General features: G+C 33.9%; 2 protein-coding genes across 2 annotated transcripts; both read right to left on the minus strand.

Moving 5' to 3' along the window:
* Positions 1 to 3,174: 3,174 nt before the first annotated feature.
* LOC125067759 (importin-11) lies at positions 3,175 to 15,760 on the minus strand. Its single transcript, XM_047676509.1, has 17 exons — positions 15,542 to 15,760; positions 14,836 to 14,977; positions 13,739 to 13,959; positions 13,479 to 13,638; positions 12,865 to 13,111; positions 12,445 to 12,726; positions 11,873 to 12,054; positions 11,404 to 11,589; positions 11,095 to 11,194; positions 10,532 to 10,740; positions 9,671 to 9,868; positions 9,225 to 9,417; positions 8,596 to 8,848; positions 7,592 to 7,818; positions 6,641 to 6,770; positions 5,546 to 5,750; positions 3,175 to 5,007 (listed from the first exon to the last, which is right to left on the minus strand). Exons 2-17 carry the CDS (start codon positions 14,968 to 14,970, stop codon positions 4,903 to 4,905), a joined length of 3,033 nt encoding a protein of 1,010 aa, XP_047532465.1. The 5' UTR covers positions 14,971 to 14,977; positions 15,542 to 15,760; the 3' UTR covers positions 3,175 to 4,902.
* A 765-nt stretch (positions 15,761 to 16,525) lies between these two features.
* LOC125067820 lies at positions 16,526 to 19,298 on the minus strand. The gene is made up of 6 exons (XM_047676607.1): positions 19,113 to 19,298; positions 18,675 to 18,809; positions 17,701 to 17,894; positions 17,153 to 17,320; positions 16,890 to 17,075; positions 16,526 to 16,798 (listed from the first exon to the last, which is right to left on the minus strand). Exons 1-6 carry the CDS (start codon positions 19,228 to 19,230, stop codon positions 16,712 to 16,714), a joined length of 888 nt encoding a protein of 295 aa, XP_047532563.1. The 5' UTR covers positions 19,231 to 19,298; the 3' UTR covers positions 16,526 to 16,711.
* Between the last annotated feature and the right edge of the window lie 253 nt (positions 19,299 to 19,551).

The raw sequence follows: 19,551 nt of genomic DNA on the forward strand, positions 1-19,551 counted from the left end.
TTTGGGAACCTTTAAGAAAAGAGCGTACTCTTTCCTAAAAGGCCGGCAACGCACGTGCAAGCCCCCCGGTGTTGCAGATGTCCATGGGCGGTGGTAGTCACTTTCCATCAGGTGAGCCTCCTGCTCGTTAGCCACCTCTGCCATAAAAAAAAAAGTATACTATCTATCTATCAGAGATAGGATCTTTTACATCGTCATACTGTACCTATTTTCTATTAACTGTAAAAACTAAGAAGGTATCATCAGCAAACAATACCTACTATACCATGTTTGTTCTCTACAAAACAGGCAAGTCTTTTATGTATATGAGGAATAGAAAAAGTCCAATAATTGATCCTTGAGGGGGACCCCATACCAGCTGAGAACCCAGGAGACCTTTTTCCTGTAACCTGAAGCCTCTGAATCGTATTATTAAGACAAGAAGTCAAAAGACCGAGCGCACAGTCTCTAATTTCATAGTTCTAAAGTTTCCTGACCAGAGTAATTAAATTCTATGACAATAGATATAGCCTGGCACCAATTTTAACTATTTACACCAGCTTTGACAACTAAATTACTTTCTCTAACGGTTGTCGAGTCATTGATTAAAGAAAATGTAAATCAAACTTTAATTGTACTAGTGTAGACACCAATGAGATATACGTACATTTAATTGGATATTATGAAAATGGCTGATCTGTGGGGTATTTCTGTAAACGTAATTAATTTAAATATTATTGTGATTGCACCTTATCTTGCAACAGTATTTAATAGTTTTGTTCAATGTGGTATATTTCCTGACCTAATAAAACAAAGTTAAATTATTCCAATATATAAATCTGATAGTTTTCAGACTTCAGTATTTCTTGGTGGTACGGCTTTGTGCAAATAAAGTAACAGTACTCAGTATTGTTGTGTTCCGGTTTGAAGGGAGAGTGATCCAGTTTAACTACAGGCGCGAGGGGTAATACATCTTAGTTCCCAAGGTTGGTGGCGCATTAGCGATATAAGGAATGTTTAGTATTTCCACCAGTGACCACTTACCTTCAGGTGGCTCATGTGCTCGCCCACCAAGCTATGACATAAAAAAAAATTATATCATGTATGAATTATATATTATCAACCTCAGTAAAACATTAGAAAGAAATATCCTAAATCAATAAATTATAAGCTTACATTAACTAGTAATTCTAGAAAACGTTTAGTAGAAAATTTATTTTTGAATTGTGAAATATAAATAATCATTTCTAAGGCGAAGACGGAGCACATTGCCTCTTCCTTCAGGAACACGTGCGTTCTTGTCGCTCGCTAGGGCTGTCTTAGGGAATTTCTGACAGCCTTCTTTTCCTGCACATCTCTGCACAAAGGCAGGCAGTCATTGGCCCATACCGCGTAGGTGAAAGCTTTAGACTCTCTCTTCACGTCCAACTCGACTGGATGACCGTGGAAAGTCACCGCTTATAATCTGCGGTGTAATGCTACGATACCGGAGATTAAATTCCAGTAAAGTGCAGTTCGTATAGCACTTGTTTCCTTGGATATTCATAAGTCGAGTGGTCCGGATGACATCTTTCTGATCGCGGCCATCACCGATTGTGTTCCGGCACCAGTTTAAGTGTGCCTTTTCTGGCAACCATACGCATTAGGCGTCGCTCCGTACTCCTGGAAGACTGCTTTGGTGCACTTGATCTTAAAAAAGTACTACCACTCGGACCCTCCAAATATAAGCGTATAAAACACTCCTTGTTCTTCATGATAATGGTGTCCATTTTTCCAACTTACTGGAAATTATGCAACTGAATCACCAGCTTTTTGGTAAATTGAAGCATCAAGGTCGATGTCGACGTGCAAAGCATGGTTTGCTCAACAAGCCAAGAAGGTACTTTACGTCGGCCCTGGAGTACTGTTCTCACCTCTTGGCGGGAACTGCCTAGTGCCAGCTTCTTCTATTTGACCGTTTTCAACATAGAGTGCCTCGAATTATCGACGACCAAGCCCTTTCTGACCGACTTGACCTTTTATTTGTGCGTTTAAATGTTGGGTCACTCTGCATCTTCTAGGTCATTTTTTATGGGAAATGTTCCGAGGAGTAGATTAGTCCCGGCTGCTGAATTTCACCTTCAGACATCGCATATAAATATCTGAAAATCCACAGCAGCGACATTCTTAAGGCATTTTCTGCCTCAATACCCACTGTCTGGAACCAGCTTTCGCCGGCGGTTTTTTCAAACAGATACGACTTGGAAACCTCCAAGAAAAGAGCCTACACATTTCTTAAAGATCGGAAACGCACCTGCAAGCGGCGGTACTCACTTTCCATCAGATGAGCCTACTGCTCGTTTGCACCTATACAATAAAAAAAAACCCTGGCAGAATGAGTAATGACAATTTAAATTTCAATCAATTTAAATCGACTACAATGTATTAGGATGAAATGTTCTAATTTTTGTATCGATATAGAAAGAGTTAAGACTATATAACTAAACCGAAAAGAAAGCTTTATGGGAAACTTTATTCAAATAAAACAATAATACACATTGTAAAACGTTTCTTTTTATTCTCTCTATAATTTTTTCATAGGATCTATCGAAGGAAGTAATTTTTTAGTCGTGACAACCTAAATTATCTAACTTTGCATATGGAAATGTTATCTCCAATTATATATAAAACAATTCGTTAAAATGTCATACAAAAATTATTTGATCGTGGAAAAGAAACTACATATTGAATTTTGTCGTTTAATAAAACAAAACTGTTAGTATAGTAATTGGCTTATGCCCGGTTTCTCTATGTAAAGAATCGTCATTGTAGATCAGTGAAGGATTGTTTTTTTTATCTTGTTACGAATAAAATGCCGTTAATTACGCCTTTTTTGATGTTTGAATTAATCATCACCGGTACTAAATTGTACATTAATTATAAAACTAAAAGTTTTTTTTGAAAAATAACAATCGAACCTTACTTTATAGTACATTTATTATATGTACACTAAATTATAAAAAACTTAGGTTTAATTATAAAGCAATAATAATATAGATAGATAAAGACAATATCATACAATTTTACATTCATTTTATTATCATTCTTTATCTATAAGTTTAAGGAACTTATATATTGAGAAAATCTTAAGATATATAATTTGACTTTTTATTACATATGTTTAATTATCTGTTTTTTTTTTTTATTATGGTTGACAATAGATTTTTAACCGTGTACATTGATTTTAAAGTTACAAGCAAATATAGTACCGACAAATTATTGCTCTTAAAAATTAATATACAAATTACAATACATTTTTGTTTGAGATGAAATACATTTTTTTTCCATTACTATTTTTTTAATAAACATTTATATATTTTTTTATATTGCAAGAAATGTTGCCATTTATTCAATCTCTATGATAATAAAAGGTTATAAAATATGCCTTTTTACCTAGAATATTTTGGAAGGTACATATGTTTTTGAAATGTCTAGTAGACTGATAACCATTTCCCCCAAATAACAATTCCGAATTTAGAATAAACCAAAACTCCGGTTTATACCGATTGAAAATATAATTTTATCTCGATCAACTTGTTACAATAAACCATTTCACTCAGACTAATTTTACAGATATTCATGATGACTGCTACTTATTTTGAAAACCAATAACCTGAAATAAATATAGACCGATGATAAACTGTCGAAAAATTGTGAACGGTCATTTAAAATAAAACTTTTTTTTAATAATTTGTAATATTTGATTTAAAATTTACAAAATATTCAAAACAATTAGGAGTAATAGAAATTACTAACGTCTTCTTCGGTACTGATATTTTTTGCTTTTTATACCAAAACATTTTGCCACAAGATTTATTTATTGACATCAAAATATTGAATAATATAACACAAAGGGAACCTTCGGTTTATTTTCGAAATTTTTCATAATATTTCTCACGAATTTTTTACGTAATATATGCGCGGCACATTTATAAGTATCGCCAAATCGATAAAAGCCAACGACGTAAATCCTCTTAAATTTATATAATTATAGAACATCCAAATGACAATTATAAATATATAATTAAAACAAAATATAGGTTACCAGGCAACATTTCTTAATTTATATATTTTTTCACGAATGTTAATTTTAAACGCCTTATAGTTAATGTTCAAATGCTTACTATGCTGTTCAAATGCTGCATAATGCTTTCCCTCATTCTCACCCGCAATAATATTTCTTTTGTAGCTAAACTTATGATTGATATTTTTTTATGATTGATTAAATGATGGATGCAAAATATTTATGTAATTTTTTTGTTTTTTTAAATAATTTGTTGTGCATATAACTCCTTACGCCTAGGTTATATTGCATATGATATTACTTCTATTCCAGATATAATTACGATCACTTTAAGGTAATAGACATTTTAAACTAATTAGAAATAAAACTCGAATTTTTATTTTCAATTTCTGATAAGTTTAATAAAAGCACTATCTTTTTTTTCTTATGATTTAAAAGTCATCTTAAAATTTGAACAGTTATTGGGAATACCTATTATTTATTTAACATGTTTGAAAATATATATAATGCCATGTACAAACGCCTTATATTTAAAGCTGTGTAGGAAAATCGTAAGTATATCACATAATTATGTATATATTTTATTTATAAGCTGTACCTATAAAACTAAAAACTATAATTAGTTTATTTTTTAATTATCGCGATATCAAAGCATTCGGATGTTATAAAATGAACGGAATTATATAAAAAAAAATCCTAACAATAAAACCTCGGACACATACCCTTAAAATTAAAGGGTATGTCTGCTTTCACAATCGAAACTCTTGAATTAATTTAAAAAAATACATACATTTCCTTGTGCGGAAATTGTACAAAATGAATACGAGAAATGAAAAATGAGGATTTTTTATTAAAAATATTTAAAGAGGTATGTATTCTCTTATTTGCTGGAGCGTCTCCTTGTCCGTCGATTGTAGTAACCTTTCGAAGGTTTCGGGTCCCACTTGACTCTTTAGTGTTTCTAGCTGGAATATTTAAAGTATATGTCACAATTAGTCCAATACGTTTATTAATATTATAATTTAAATCAGATATCTGGTATCTAAAGATTATAAATATAAATAGGACACGAGTAAAAGAGAGTAGTAGATTAGTAATAAGGTAATGAAACAGCGACAATAGACTTCGTAATAGCGTAAGTCACGTCTGTATCAGTCAAAGGAGATCCAACCAAACCAACCTACAACCTAACCATAAATCTAAATACTAATAAAATATTATTGTAGGGTAATGGGTAAAATTTCTCGAAGTGAATTAAAGATCACTCATATGGAATAAGGCTGAGTACCGGACGTGGTATTGGTAGAAAGAGACCACGTCTCGGGCGGCCGATGGAGCGCCAGTCACCGAGGGGACAATAAAGAATGGAAGCTGATACCTAAGTGTGTAATTTTCACTGTTGATAAAGATAGCTTTTTGTGCAGGGCGAAGATGAACATCTAGCAACAATCATCAGCGGGAGAGCGATCGCTCGTTCCTAGAGTAAATGTCAATGGTACGGACCTGATGGTGCGTGACGGCGCGCAGGTCGAGCGCGCGCGCGGGGTGCGCGGCCGCGAACCGGCGCCGCCGCAGCTCGTGCGCCGAGCGCGCGCCCTCCTCGCCCTCGCCCGCGCCCGCTCCCGCGCCCGCGCCCTCCCAGCGCGCCGCGCCGCCGCGCCCCTCCAGCGGCGACGCGGGCCGCGAGCCCGGCGGCGACACCAGCGCACTGCGGGCGAGCGGATTATAGTGTACACGTGCTTTGCCGACGTGTGGAGATTCACCTAACTCGTATATCATTACTCATATATACCACACGTTTGGACTCTTGAGAGTGTTTATGCCGGATTAGTCGTTTCGACAAGAATTTTTAAAGAAATTGTGAACCAAATATTTATAAGTTACTTAAACAAAAAATACTGTACAACAGTTTAGTCTCTTCTTAATAGAGTCTATTAAAAAATCCTAAATAATATTACTGATATTTGACTAATTATTTTTGTTAATAATGCATGTTTTCAAAAATTTTTTCCCGTCAATGTGCTTTGAATGCTGTTTTACCTATATAAATAAGTTGTAAGTTATTTCTGTAATCACTAAATAAATGAGCAGATTGTCATCTTTAGAATGTTTTGATAAAAAAAAATTATTCCTATGTTATTTTTGAGAAAAAATGAAATGAAAACCAGGTTAAATGCACAACATTATACATTAATAACAGTATTAATACTTATGCAATTACAAAGTTTAGGTCTTTGAACACTGAAAAATATATCTTTATGATTTAAATTACGATTAATTGTAATTTATTTATTATTTCAAAATAACCTATTAAAATTGAAACGCAAGCACAAATCGGCACACCGCGCCGAGCGCTCACAAAAGGATGACGCTGATTTCGTGCCACACTGACACATACAAATAGATATTTTTTAAGTAAACTGCCTCTCGGTATACTACAGATCAAAACGCCTTAGTCGCGCTATCATGTATAGCGCGACTAAGGCGTTTTGATCTGTAGTATTTATGTATTTATTTTAACTTTGCTAGTTCAAAACCAGGTACCAAGAATTTATTAGTTATCTTAACCTGCCGTAAATTAAAACATCATCCACTTACTCGATATAATTTCCTGATTCTTCCATCTTCATGACGTCATTGAGAACTTCAGTCAGATTTAACAAAATGGCGGGAAAGCGTTCGAGAACTGTCGCGTTCTGTGTCGTGAGGAGCGCTGCCAAGCCCAACCCTAAGAACACGATCAATAATAACTTAAACATTGCTTTAAACTACACAGCCGGTATTGTGATACACATTCAACACTTACACAGCCAGATCAAGCGAGACACCATTTATACAAATACAAGAACATGAAATTCTTTTAATAAAATTAGTGGGTGAAACTGCAAAGCGCAGCCACATATATATTTATACTATCTGTTGTGCGCCAGCTTCACTCGGCATTAAACAAACCTGAAAAAAGGCGGGCGGAAATATAATAACCATCTACAGACTATTCCGCGTCGATTGGTCAGTCTCACACCGATAAGCTCAATAGTTTTCACGTGATTGAAGCCCAAAGGGGAACGATATGATTGTATACATATAAATAAATAAATAAATAAATATTGGACAACATCATATACATTACTCTGATCCGATGTAAGTAGCTATGGAAATCAGAAGTAACGACGGTACCACAAACACCCAACCCCAAGACAACATAGAAAACTAATGAACTTTTTCTACGTCGACTCGGTCGGGAATCGAACCCCAGACCTCGGAGTGGCGTACCCATGAAAAAAACCGGTGTACATACTACTCGACTACGGAGGTCGTCGAGTATTATAATTTTTCCGATTTTCACCCAACGTATAACCTTTTCCAAAATCCGCTCCATCTTCTGGTATAAGTTTGTTGTACAACGGTTTAGTACTTTTTTCAATTAGGCAATACAAAAAAATTATAACAAAGCATTGAAAAATTTTCAATACGTATTCTGGTATGTTTATCTTTACTCCTTTGAATGAAATACGCTTTGCGTTATTACGTATTAATAAATAAACTCACCGACAACCTTCCACCTCTCAACTTGCGTCACAAGGTTCATCTTCTCGGTCCACACGTGAAGAACTCTGTTCAACACTTTGGCGGGATCAGAGTCGTATTCGACGAGGCAGACGGACGCCTCCTGTATCGCCTTGTAGAACAGCTCGGTGGAGAGCAGTATCACCCGCGACAGGAGACACAACTTCACCGACAGGACCATTGGTAAGTCGTCACCATCCAGAAGACAGCTGGGACAAACAAAATTAATCTTTATAAATAAACGAATACATGTTGCAAATACACATTGACGGACACATTAACTGCATCAAAGTTCAGTACTTGCAAATAAACATTTTTAATAAGTATGTAAACTTTTTGGATAAGCATAAATGAAAAAATAAAAAAAACGGCCAAACTCGCGTTCATCGACCTTGTTCGTCAAAACGGTAACAGTGGGGTTTTGACGCCACTTCGATATTTAACAGAGGTTTTAGAAACTCATATGGTACCTGACATTAGGATTCATGGGCTCTCTTCTTAAATCTTACTCTAATGCATGATAATCAACGAACGCACGCAGCTGTACAAATTCGACAATATTGTGATTAGGTTGGGCGACGCACCGTGTATTGGCAAGCACGTAGCCCGGACCTTAGAACTCATTTAGTTTATTTGGGACAACTTAAGAAAAGGTGTATATGCAAGAATCTTGTGCCCACAACAGTGGCAGCACTAAGAATGCCATAAAAATTTCACAAGAATAGAATTGATAGACTAATACAAGTACAACATAATGGATTCAGTACCGGCAGTAATAAGGGAGGTAATGTGGACGTAACACATCTTTTTAAAAGAAAAAAAACGTGTTCTTTAGCTTTTTTTCAATTGTTAAAACCAACTTTTAACTAAAGCACACAATTTAGTTATTATTAACATATACCGTATGTTTGTGTACCTTACAGGTGCACGAAAATAAGATCCCGCCATCGATCGGCCGTCTAAAGTCAGTAACACAAACCACTCACTGTATGACCCTGAGGAGCGTGGGCCAGACGACCTTCACCCCCAGGAAGGCGTTCCTCTCGGGAAAGCCCACGCTGACGCAGATCTCGGCCATCTTGAGCACGGTGATGACTCCCTCCGTGCGCATGTCGCTCAGCATGTCGTCCAGCAGGCACATGCACTTGGCGCCGGCGTCCGTGAAGAACTCCTCCGGACACAGCAGCGCGTAGGCCTGCATTATGTACACCACTATCCGCAGGTGCTCCGTCGACTGCTCTGTAAGGCGGACATTCCACGGTAAAATATATTTTAAAAAAGTTGGAAATTGAGGTATCGATTTAGAAAGTGGTTTCTATCGAGATTTCCGTGCAATAAAACTTTATGACTGCCACAATTATTTATATCAAGACTAAATAAAATTTGGAAACAACATGTTCTTAGTTGATTTAGTTATTTCCCGCGAATTACTTTCGTAAGCTGACTAAATTTTAATTTAAATATTTGAGTTGAGTAAAGTTATTACTCAACGTTCCTTCAAACATATTTTAGCAAAAATTTTGTGTCTATTGTGATAATATGTGATTTCATATTTAAAAACGCAACTGAGCCCACATCCCCGTGTCGGTACAGGTGGAGGGCGGGGGTGGCTCACCCAGTATGGGGTAGAGGTTGTGCGCCAGCTGCAGCAGCGCGGGGTCGGCGCTGGACGACGTCTCCAGCACGGCGAGCCACAGCTCCAGCGCGTCCTCCAGCAGGTACACGTGCGCCGGCTCGCTCAGCTTCGTGGACTCGTTCACCACGTTCAGCACCCACGGCCGCACGTTGGGCGCGCACTCGCCGAGCGCCTGCGACGCGCGCAATGGACAATTGTTTACTAGCCCTTTACGAAAGCGAGCTCTGCAGTAACGTCAGGGCCGAGAGCATCAAACTTACGAAGCTAATATTAATTGATACTTTTTAATAGGAAAATAATTTTGCATCATCGGTCCTCTCGCGTCGGATTACGGGAATACTCAAACGCAGCATAAGCTTTCGAGCCAGTTGAAGGCAAAAAAATAAGAATGTGAATGAAAATGAATAGGAATCGGCGTGGCTCGCCTTGACGAGGTGCACGAGCGCCGCCAGCGCCGCGGCGCGCAGCATGTGGTGGTGCTGCGCGTGCGTGCACAGCGCCGGCAGCACGGCGAACAGCGCGCCCGCGCCGCCGCCGCGCGCCACCGCCCACCCGCAGCGCTCCGTCACGAACGACACCACGTGCAGCACGTGCATCTTCGTCTCGCACTCCTCGCACTCCACCTGCGCGGCACACAAAGTTACACATTTATTTTAGATCGTTTCATTCTCGGTATCGGTACAGGTTCCACAGATTAAGTTTAACAGTTTATGTCATACGGGCAATCGTAAAGTAAGCTGCCTGTGATTTTATTTATCTTACATGTTCTATTTTGGAGGAATGTTGTGTTTATAACATTTCAATATATACAGAGAAAAATTTGCTAGATAGTGAGACAACATTTCATCGTAGACTTATATCATAGTAGTAATATCATAGATCCCAACACTAGCTGAGATGTTTACAATATTAGGACACTTGCATAATAACGCACAATTACACACATCTTTGTTTATTTGGAGGTAGAGCTATGTGCAAACCCGTCTGGGTACCACCCTAATGTGATATATACAAACATTCTACCACCAACAGGACGGACTACTAAGTACATATTATATTCTTGTTTGTTGACTTTCCAAGATTTCCGGCACACTGGCGATGTCTATGGGTGGTGGTGACCACTTAGAATCAATTGGCCCATTTTTCCGTCTGTCTATCTAAAATTAATAAATTTACTTCTATATAAATTTACTTATGTAATTTAATTAGTTGTGCTATAAGCTAAATTATTTCCAAGCTTCTCACTAAGCCCGACATAAACAATTTACATATATACGGAGCCCTACCAGGAGATCATACAACGCGGAGAGCGCGTGTGGTGCGTAGGGCGCGAACTGTTCCACGTTGAAGTTGAAGTCGTCTATCGTGCTGCGCAGCGCTTCAGCGGCTGCGAGCTTCACGGCCGGGTCCTCGCCCGCGCGCGTCAGCGGCTCCAGGAGCGCCGAGTACATCGCCGGCCGCAGGGCCTGCGAAGCGCGCACGCCGCACCATTGGCCTGCGATGTATTATGGATTGTACATATTTCATTGTAATCATTTCAAATGAATTAATTGAAAAACATTAAGAACAATCTTTGCTATAAAACAATCAAAAACGAAAAAAATTAATGATCCAATTAAATTAGGATGTTTAGTTTGAAATTAAAAAAAAAAATCACATTAATTTTTGTCATTTCACTTGTAATTCAATTTAGATGATATTAAAAATAAATTGATATAAATTTACATTTAATGTAATTCGATTTGATTTTTACCTCATAAATAATTTCCCGAAACCCGGTCCGCAAACTTAACACTTTGTTGGGCAATGTTCAAAAACACACGTTAAGCTATAACATGCCAGTACTTACCGATCAGCTGGCATACTCTTCTCCTGATTATTCTGTAGTTATTATCTTTAATTTTAAGCTCTTGGCTTAAAACATTCGTGAACCACTCGTCAAAGTCAACCTGGGAAAATAATGCAATATTAATTCCAATCATTAATATACAACCAATCAGTACAGTACCCGTTTAAAGTCATAAGATCATAAATGAGTAGATTATTACATAGTAGTATTACTTGGTGGTTTGTGAGAGCCTATCTGTATCCACTAGAATTTAGAGTGCTAATTTTATATGTTATTTTTAGTAATCTGTAATTTATTGTTCCCACTAACATCATCATACAGATCGAAGGCTGCGAGTCCAACGGCATTGTAAATAGCATCTTTTTTCAAAATGGCAGGCAAGTCATCCGGCGACACTTGGCTCTCCTGCAGCGAGGCGAGGAGACGGACTAGCTCTGGTGCGAGAACCGTTCGGAACTCGTGGAACAATTCCATAAAGACTGCTTCTGTACATGGCTGCAAAATTAAAATAAAGTTTTTAGTAAACATTATATAACATGGTATCCAATTTCGAACACTAGCTATCAAATTAGTTATTGCAGTTCACAAGTGCACAAACTCAACTGCAATATAGATAGAGATACCAGGCTCTTAACCAATGGCTGCACCAGCTCAATGAGAATCCCTTGAGAGAAAAAACCGATTTTTTTTAACTAGTTTGTGATTTTAAATCTGAAACCTCGAGCTTTGCAGCCACGGTTATCTAGCATGATATATTAGCAGTTATTATGAATAATACCCTCAAGCTATATTTCCAGGACTCCCCCGCCTCGTCGGTGGCAAAGCTCTCGGGCTCCGCGTCCCACAGCGCGAGGTCGTCTCCACTCAGAAGGAAGTAATGCGTCACGAGGTGGCGGCACATGTGGCACACTGTGTTCTGGTCCAACACCTCCGTCTTCATCTGGTGAGCTTGGAGCGTCACTGGGGGGAAAGCAGCCATTACGATTCTATTGGGCATTCATGACTTATAATTTGTTTCAGATGGTTAAATACTTGAAAAAAAGTTACCACCTTTACGACCGATCGTCACAAAACCCAAAATCCACTTAATTATTGTCATCTGACTGATTATGCTATGATTATGCTAGTGGGTTAGTTTCCGGCAATCATACGGCAATCATACTTACGTGCTCGATTGATAGATGTGATTAATAGAAAAAAAACACTTTATCTAAAAATAGTTAGACAAAACTATTGATATGGAGCGAAGCTTCATTATTAATTAATTCTACAGTTTGGGACCTTTTCCTCCAGGGTCAAAGTAAAGGCCAAACTTTCTATAAAAAAGTTACAAAAACATCAGATACTTACAAGGCTCCTTTACTGGTTCTGTTCCTTTAGGAAGCTTGTATTCGACACATTGCAATATCCCTTTAAATATGTTAAGACATTGTATTGTGAATCGTTCATATGTTAGGGACATGCCTTGTTCGGTGAAACAGTAGTATAGAGCAAACTCCAAAGAAGGTCGAATAAGAGGAATGTAGGATAAGGGCTGATAAAACAAAACTCCAAGTGCCACCTTTGTCAGGTGAATTATAAACTTTTCGCATAACTCTAAAGGATATATCCCACGGCCTTTTAGTAGTTTTCCTGTATAAAAAAAAGAAAAAATTATCACAAAATATTTTTTTTCTTAAAAGCACTAAAACATTAAAAATCATTTCACATTCACAAACTTTATTTACTGAGTAAATTATAGATATAAGTATATGTATATATATAACTTACTGCATTCCAAGCTCGTCTTAGCCCTGTCAAACACGACATTGAGAAAAGCAATGGCATCCTGACTTTCATGTGGTTTTTTGAAACCAAATACTGTTAATTTTCTCAATATTCTTAAACACAGAAGTGCCTTTTCCAAATGCTCTGTTATCAATTCTGTAGCCGCTCCTTCTTGTATATGGCGGAGAAATAATTCTGTATTCTCATGCCATAGATTGAGTATGAAGGAGTATACTGATATAGTCAGTTCCTAAAAAGAAGTGTTAGTTTAGTAATCAAAACAAGTAATTGACATTGACTTTACATTTATAATCTTAGGACTTGGTGCCATGCAGCCTTCTGGATATTGGCTACAGTAATATACATTAGTTATTCTATTTCCAAAAACTTAGCAATACTTTGGATTTTTATGAATTTGTAGCAAGCCAATTTGTAAGGCATAGTGGATGTAACATCTTCGCACCTTGGTGGTGCATTCATGATGAGTGGACTGTTAAATATTTCTTACACTGCCAATACTATTTGCCAGTATACATTCCTCTAATAAATTACAAAATCGTAGAAATTATCACATCACTTGAATACACAGTTTAGATCGACGAAAGTTACAATCTTACCTGAAATGTTCTCTTGTCTTCAATAAGTCTTTTTGAAGCTAGAGCTTTTACAACATGATGAAAGATAAGCAATGACCTTTGTTGCATCAGTGGTTGTGGTGCTTTCATTGCTCCTATCAGGTCTGGTAGCAGGTTAGGCCAGTTTGTAGGACAATCAAATCTAAAACATTCACATACTGCTAGTATTTTGTTTTATATACATGAGTGTACAAAAAGTATTTAATAACTAATGGTTTTTGGTTATTTATAATACTACTAACCTAGCAATTTTAGCAATCAATACTGCTTGTTGTGTTGCAATTTGGGCGACTGGCTCATTTAAAATTGGAGTAGTCAGAAGTCCTTGCCGAAGTTTGTGTTTTTCTTCATCTGTAATGGCATTTGGAGCATTCCGCCGCCAATAACGGTCCACTCCATTCTTGAAACACATTACAGCCAGCCATCTGACGTTTATATCAATTGAATGATTTGATAAAACATTCTAGAAAAGAAATATAAATAACATACAATATATATATATATATGTATATATTATATTTTTGTTTAGCTCAAATACATAAAGTAAGCAGTTTTATATAAAAGTAATATTCTAAATTTTACAAGGCTTAAAAATTATTTGTATCTAATAACTTTATTTATATTATAAATGTGAAAGTAGCTCTGTCTGTCTGTTCAGCTGTCACAACTAAAACTGAACTGATTTTAAGCAAATTTATTACATTCATAGGCCTCTTTATTTTTAATTTGCCCCTAGATAAGGTTAGTGTGCAAGTTATTTTAATTCAATCTACATATACCCATAATAAAGCCCTTGATTCAGCTAATGATCTATGATTAGATCTAATTCATTCTTTAAATTTCAATAGTATTTAATAATATTTTTAATATTACTGAATAACCAACAAAATAGAAACAGAATAACAGCATTGCAACCCAACCCAGGCATTGCATTGCATTGCAGGCATAGTAAATTAAAAAATAAAGTATGATATTAAAAAGTAAAAACTATGTATATTATATTTAAATATTCTATTATTATTTCTTTAGATAATATTTAATTTAAGATAAAACAATAATAACAAATTTACTGCCTTTGAATTTGAAATTAATTTTATAATTTTAAATTGTGTACAAGCATAACACCTACTTATTGAAATTCAAAGTAAATACTACCACAGGTTCGAGAACAAAGACCTGAGAATAACCTGTAAAGAACCTGAGCGGGTTTTAATAATTATGACTTTATTCTCCTTTTGTAATTATTTCCCCAAATATTCCTTAGCAATTCTTCTAAATTAATACACAACATATTTTATTTTCTTTAGTTATACTAATTTATGAAATTTAATTTTTTTACCAATAGTACAGAATAAAATCCTGGTTCTATTTCCCATTCTTGTAGCTTCTTCTCTGCAGGCTTCAGAACCTCAGCTTCTTGGCTGGTGGCTCGGTTAAGCGTATCTAGCACTAATGCATAGATATTGGGATCCATGTTTTACCTTTGAAAATATATTTTGTAAAATAAGATAAAATCTTTTATTTACATAAAAGAATAGAAAATCTCTAATACTTATAATATTATTTTATATAAATAATAATTTTGGTATGGAATAGATATTTCTCTACTGCATTATTGAAACAATTAGAAAAATTAACATATAAGTTCATTTTTTTAGAATTTAATTTAGAGTAAATTCAGTTAGTCTTAGGCTTTAATTTTTTTTTCTCCTCCTACTTATTATGAACACTCAGGGTTTTTAATTATAAATTTTTAATTAACATTATTTTAACTATTTGTTCTTATAAAAGCAAAATACAATTAGTGTTCTTTTTAATAGATATTTTTGGAAAATTATTAATATTTTTTTAGTTAGTATAGATTTTGGAAGCCTTACTTTACAATTACTATGGACGATTGCAATAAAAAAAAAATGATTCTTCCACCGGCATTTACGTTTTACTAATTTACCAATAAAAAGGAAATATATGGACGCATTTTGGCTTGGTATTCATTTGAAAACCTCTTCTGAGTGACTATATAAAGTAAATTAACATATACTCACTTTTGACGGGCAAAAGACATCAGATAAAACATAACCTTATACTATTTACATATAACAGTCATAGCCATATCTCATTATGTACAAAGTACAGCTAAATGTATATGGTTAATAGAAATTTTAAAATGATTTACAGCTGCTAAACAAAAGCCAAAGGTATTTAATTGTGCAATAATATTAATTAGTGTTCTGCAAAAACACCAGATATTCGAAAAATTTTATATTTCTGACAGTGACAAACTGTCATCTCACATCTGCAAAATCAGCGAAGTATCATAGACAATTTAGCTCGTTCCAATGAAAAATAAAAAGACACATGTTTGTATCAATATTGTACTAAAATACACATTCTAGTACTATTTATTTAAAATAACTTTAATAATAACTTAATGTTATATATAATAATCTTCTTTTTATTTTTTAATATTTATTAATTTTAGTAATTAAAATAAGTACAAAATAATCTCTAGAATCGATATCTTTAAGTTAATTTTTATCAATACTTTACACATAGAACATAATCAGTTTTTTTTTTATTTTATTATAAAAAACTAGCGGAATAGTGTTTGTTTAAAAGTAAAAAATCTAATTCTGAGAATGGTCAACTGTGCCACATTAGATTTAAAAAAAACACCTGAAATTAATTAATTGAATAAACTTTCGTGCAATAAATTATAAATTGAGTAATTATTTAGTTGAATCATTCAAATATTTAGGTTTCAGTTTACCCACTTAATAAATAAAGAATATTACAAATGATTTTATATTTCATTTTATTTCTGAAATTTACATAAATAAAACTGGCTTTAACACGTTTTAAAAGTTAAATAAGATAATGATATTTATGTTTTTCATTTTATTGTTCATATATTAGCTTATAATAAAAATTTTAATTGCGATATAATATTTTTAAATTAACTTGGTTATTTTTTATTACAACAAGTATTTAATACGGGATATTTACAATGTTTTTTTATTTTTATTTGGTGGAGCTCGATATTTCGACATTATCTCCGAATTTTTTGTTCACGAGACGAAATATCGAAATATCGAGCAAATAAAAATAAAAAACATGGTAAATATCCCGTATTAAATACTCATTTTAATAGCGATGCTATGTATTTAAATTTTCTTCTACCAGAGTTTATCTATATAATAATAAACAAATTTTAACTAAGTATTATAAGCAATGGGTACTGAAGCAATTGTTACAGGTATGTCTATGACCAGAGGTAAATAAAATAGAAAAGTGACTTTTACCTGAAAATGAAAAAAAATATTATAATATCAATGAACATAATATACATGAACTTATTATTTCAATGTAAATTTCCAAAATTTCGATACTTACTCTTAACGAATAGGAAATTGAAACCATAAGATCGTTCATACGAATAGTAGAAGGCGTAACGTCGTGAGGGATTTCCATATTAAAGCAGCAAGTTTGTGAAACAATATTTAACACATTTTTGTAAACCGATTCACATAATGTTTTCTCAGCAATATTAAAACCAGAAGAGACGTTGTATTCTATTTTCTGAAAGATAAATTTATAATAACAGAGACACTTCTTTTATTAATTATGTAGTTATTTTAATGAATTAGAGAACTTACTTTTATTAGATATACCATTATTTTTCTTACTTTAATTTTTCGTTCATTTGATATAATGGCTTCAAATGGTATTGACTGTCTCGCAGTAAATCCTTTGTAAGTTTTGAAAATCAAGGAAAAATGACCGGATTTACCAATTTTTTTTCTCATTTCGTACAACAGAGGTATCTAAAACAATCATATTTTCGAATTGATACATTTGTGACTATGATGACTTTAATAAAGAAAATTCCGTTAGTAAAAAATAATGTAAATTAAATATGCTTTTCGTATTTTAATGTATCGGCCTCATAAGGAATATATATAGATTTATTTGTAATTCATTATAATTTATAAAATTGAAATAATATTTTTAAAAAAAACCACTTGCGTCATTATTAAATATTTAACGAAAATTAATGAAGTTCTGTCCTTTGTTCTAAATGACTATCAACGCACGGCACATAGGTTTATGTTATAAGGTAAGCATCTGTTAAAAAAGGATGTTTTGAATTTTATTAGTACGATGTCGGGACAGGCAATTAGTGTTTTTTAAAAATTATGGTTACCTTATATTCATCAAACTGATTCAAGTCAACTTTGTTAATTACAGCTAGTGGACAAACTGTTTTGAAAAAAGATTTACTGCTTATTTTGATCTCATAATATACTTTTGCAATTGAATCTTCGTAACTTGAAGGCAGATCAGGTGGTAAGAAGAAATTAAATGGACGCGTAAATATTCCTGATTCTATTGTTGTTCCTAAAAAAGAAAGTAAAACAGCTTAAATTCCCTATAAAATAAATTAGAGAGAATGGTACATTTAATTATTCGTTCTGTCACTCGTTGTTCACTCTACTATACTACTAGATCAAATGTTTTGTTTAGTTTATACAGTTATTTAAAAACATTGAATATTATAATACCAAAACTTACAGGTAAACTTAAGGTATGGTAAATTTTAGGGAAATTAATTAAAAAAAATGAAAAGTAAAACATACGCAACCAACGATATAAAACGGCGGGCATTGCTCCATTATCAATTTTTTCTTCAAATTAGGAAATAAATTTCGAGTAAAATTTAACCCACAGATAAAATGACTAAATTTTTTCAAGTTTTTAAAACTAAGAATAATTGAATTAAAAAAACAACTGACTGTAATGTGAAATATAAGCATGAATTTGGAGATTTGAGTTAATAAAGATATAAGATTTAAGTACTTGTTTTATTTTTCGCGAGGTTAGTAGGAACGAGGAAAATGCAAAAGTATAAGATAGCTGCAGCTGCAATCAGTCGTTTAAACATGTGAGTCAAGTCAGCAAGTCGATTTGACAAGACATGTTGACTTCTCTTATATGCAATACTGAAAGTACAATCATATAATTACGACTTAATAGAAAAGGACGGGAATGAGAGAAAAAAGTATATTTGAAAGTGTTTTTCTCTTTTTACAACTAGATGTATTTCCTGATTTAAAACTGCCTATATTTTAAATACAAAACGTCTGCATTATTAGCATAAACTCTTATAAAACAACTCACCCTTTAAGTCCCCGAAAACATCAACCGTAACACTAAAAACTTCTCTCTTTTCAGAATATTTTCTTATAAATGGTACTGTGGGTGAAGATCTGGCCCAGCTTGCTTTACTGATACCTTTTACTTTGAAATCAATTTCTAAAAAAGTGTTTTCCTTTAGTTATCTTATAAATTCAGTATTTATGTTAAAATTTTGCGCTTACACCTTAATAAATAAAAAAAATCTAAATTTAAGCAGTGATGGGAGTCATTCGAGTCAAAAAACCCCCCTTATTCGAAGGCTGAAACCGCCCTCGAGTCTTGATGATCGTCTTATTAATGGTATCCGATGAGCTAATTAGTTTTTAAGTACTTAAATAATTTGACCAATACGTAGGTATTTAAATAAAAATGTACCGTTTCGGATGAAAACTATTTATTTTAAAAGATGATAGCACTCACGTTTTACTTTAAAATCTTCTCTAACGTCTAAAATAACGAATCCAGACACAATATCATTTGTATAAAAAAATCCGCCGTGAGGACTATGGAGGGCAATTTTACAAGTATCCCAAGCCATTATTAATTAAAATAATTAAATTATTTGCGAGTCTTAAGCACTTCGATTTGTTCGTTCTATTAATTACACTTTTATTTTTTTATTATTTAATAGTATGAGTAATAATAATATATAGACCAACTTTCATGTTATCTATATCTACTAAACGGATAGATAATTATACGTCAAAGATAACCGATAAGATTAAAACTTAAATAGTTTATTGAGATTCAAATTAATATTCATAAATATTTTACAAACGCGAATGTATAAAATCTTATCACCAACATTAAAATAGAAATGTAATTTTGATTTTTTTTAATGTTTGTATTTTATTTTAAC

The sequence above is a fragment of the Vanessa atalanta genome, chromosome 12, assembly GCF_905147765.1.
Source record: "Vanessa atalanta chromosome 12, ilVanAtal1.2, whole genome shotgun sequence".
Taxonomy (NCBI): Eukaryota; Metazoa; Arthropoda; class Insecta; order Lepidoptera; family Nymphalidae; genus Vanessa; species Vanessa atalanta.

Bases quoted from the DNA above. Each gene is read 5' to 3' on its own strand.
- LOC125067759 (XM_047676509.1), bottom strand. From the start codon at position 14,970: ATGGATCCCAATATCTATGCATTAGTGCTAGATACGCTTAACCGAGCC. The intron at 8,849-9,224 runs GTGAGCCACCCC...TCCGCCTTACAG, and splicing joins CAACCTCTACCCCATACTGG to AGCAGTCGACGGAGCACCTG. The intron at 5,751-6,640 runs GTAAGTGGATGA...GCTCGCCCGCAG, and splicing joins GAATCAGGAAATTATATCGA to TGCGCTGGTGTCGCCGCCGG.
- LOC125067820 (XM_047676607.1), bottom strand. From the start codon at position 19,230: ATGGCTTGGGATACTTGTAAAATTGCCCTCCATAGTCCTCACGGCGGA. The intron at 17,321-17,700 runs GTAACCATAATT...TGATTGTTTTAG, and splicing joins ATCAGTTTGATGAATATAAG to ATACCTCTGTTGTACGAAAT. The intron at 17,076-17,152 runs GTAAGTTCTCTA...TTTATCTTTCAG, and splicing joins TAATGGTATATCTAATAAAA to AAAATAGAATACAACGTCTC.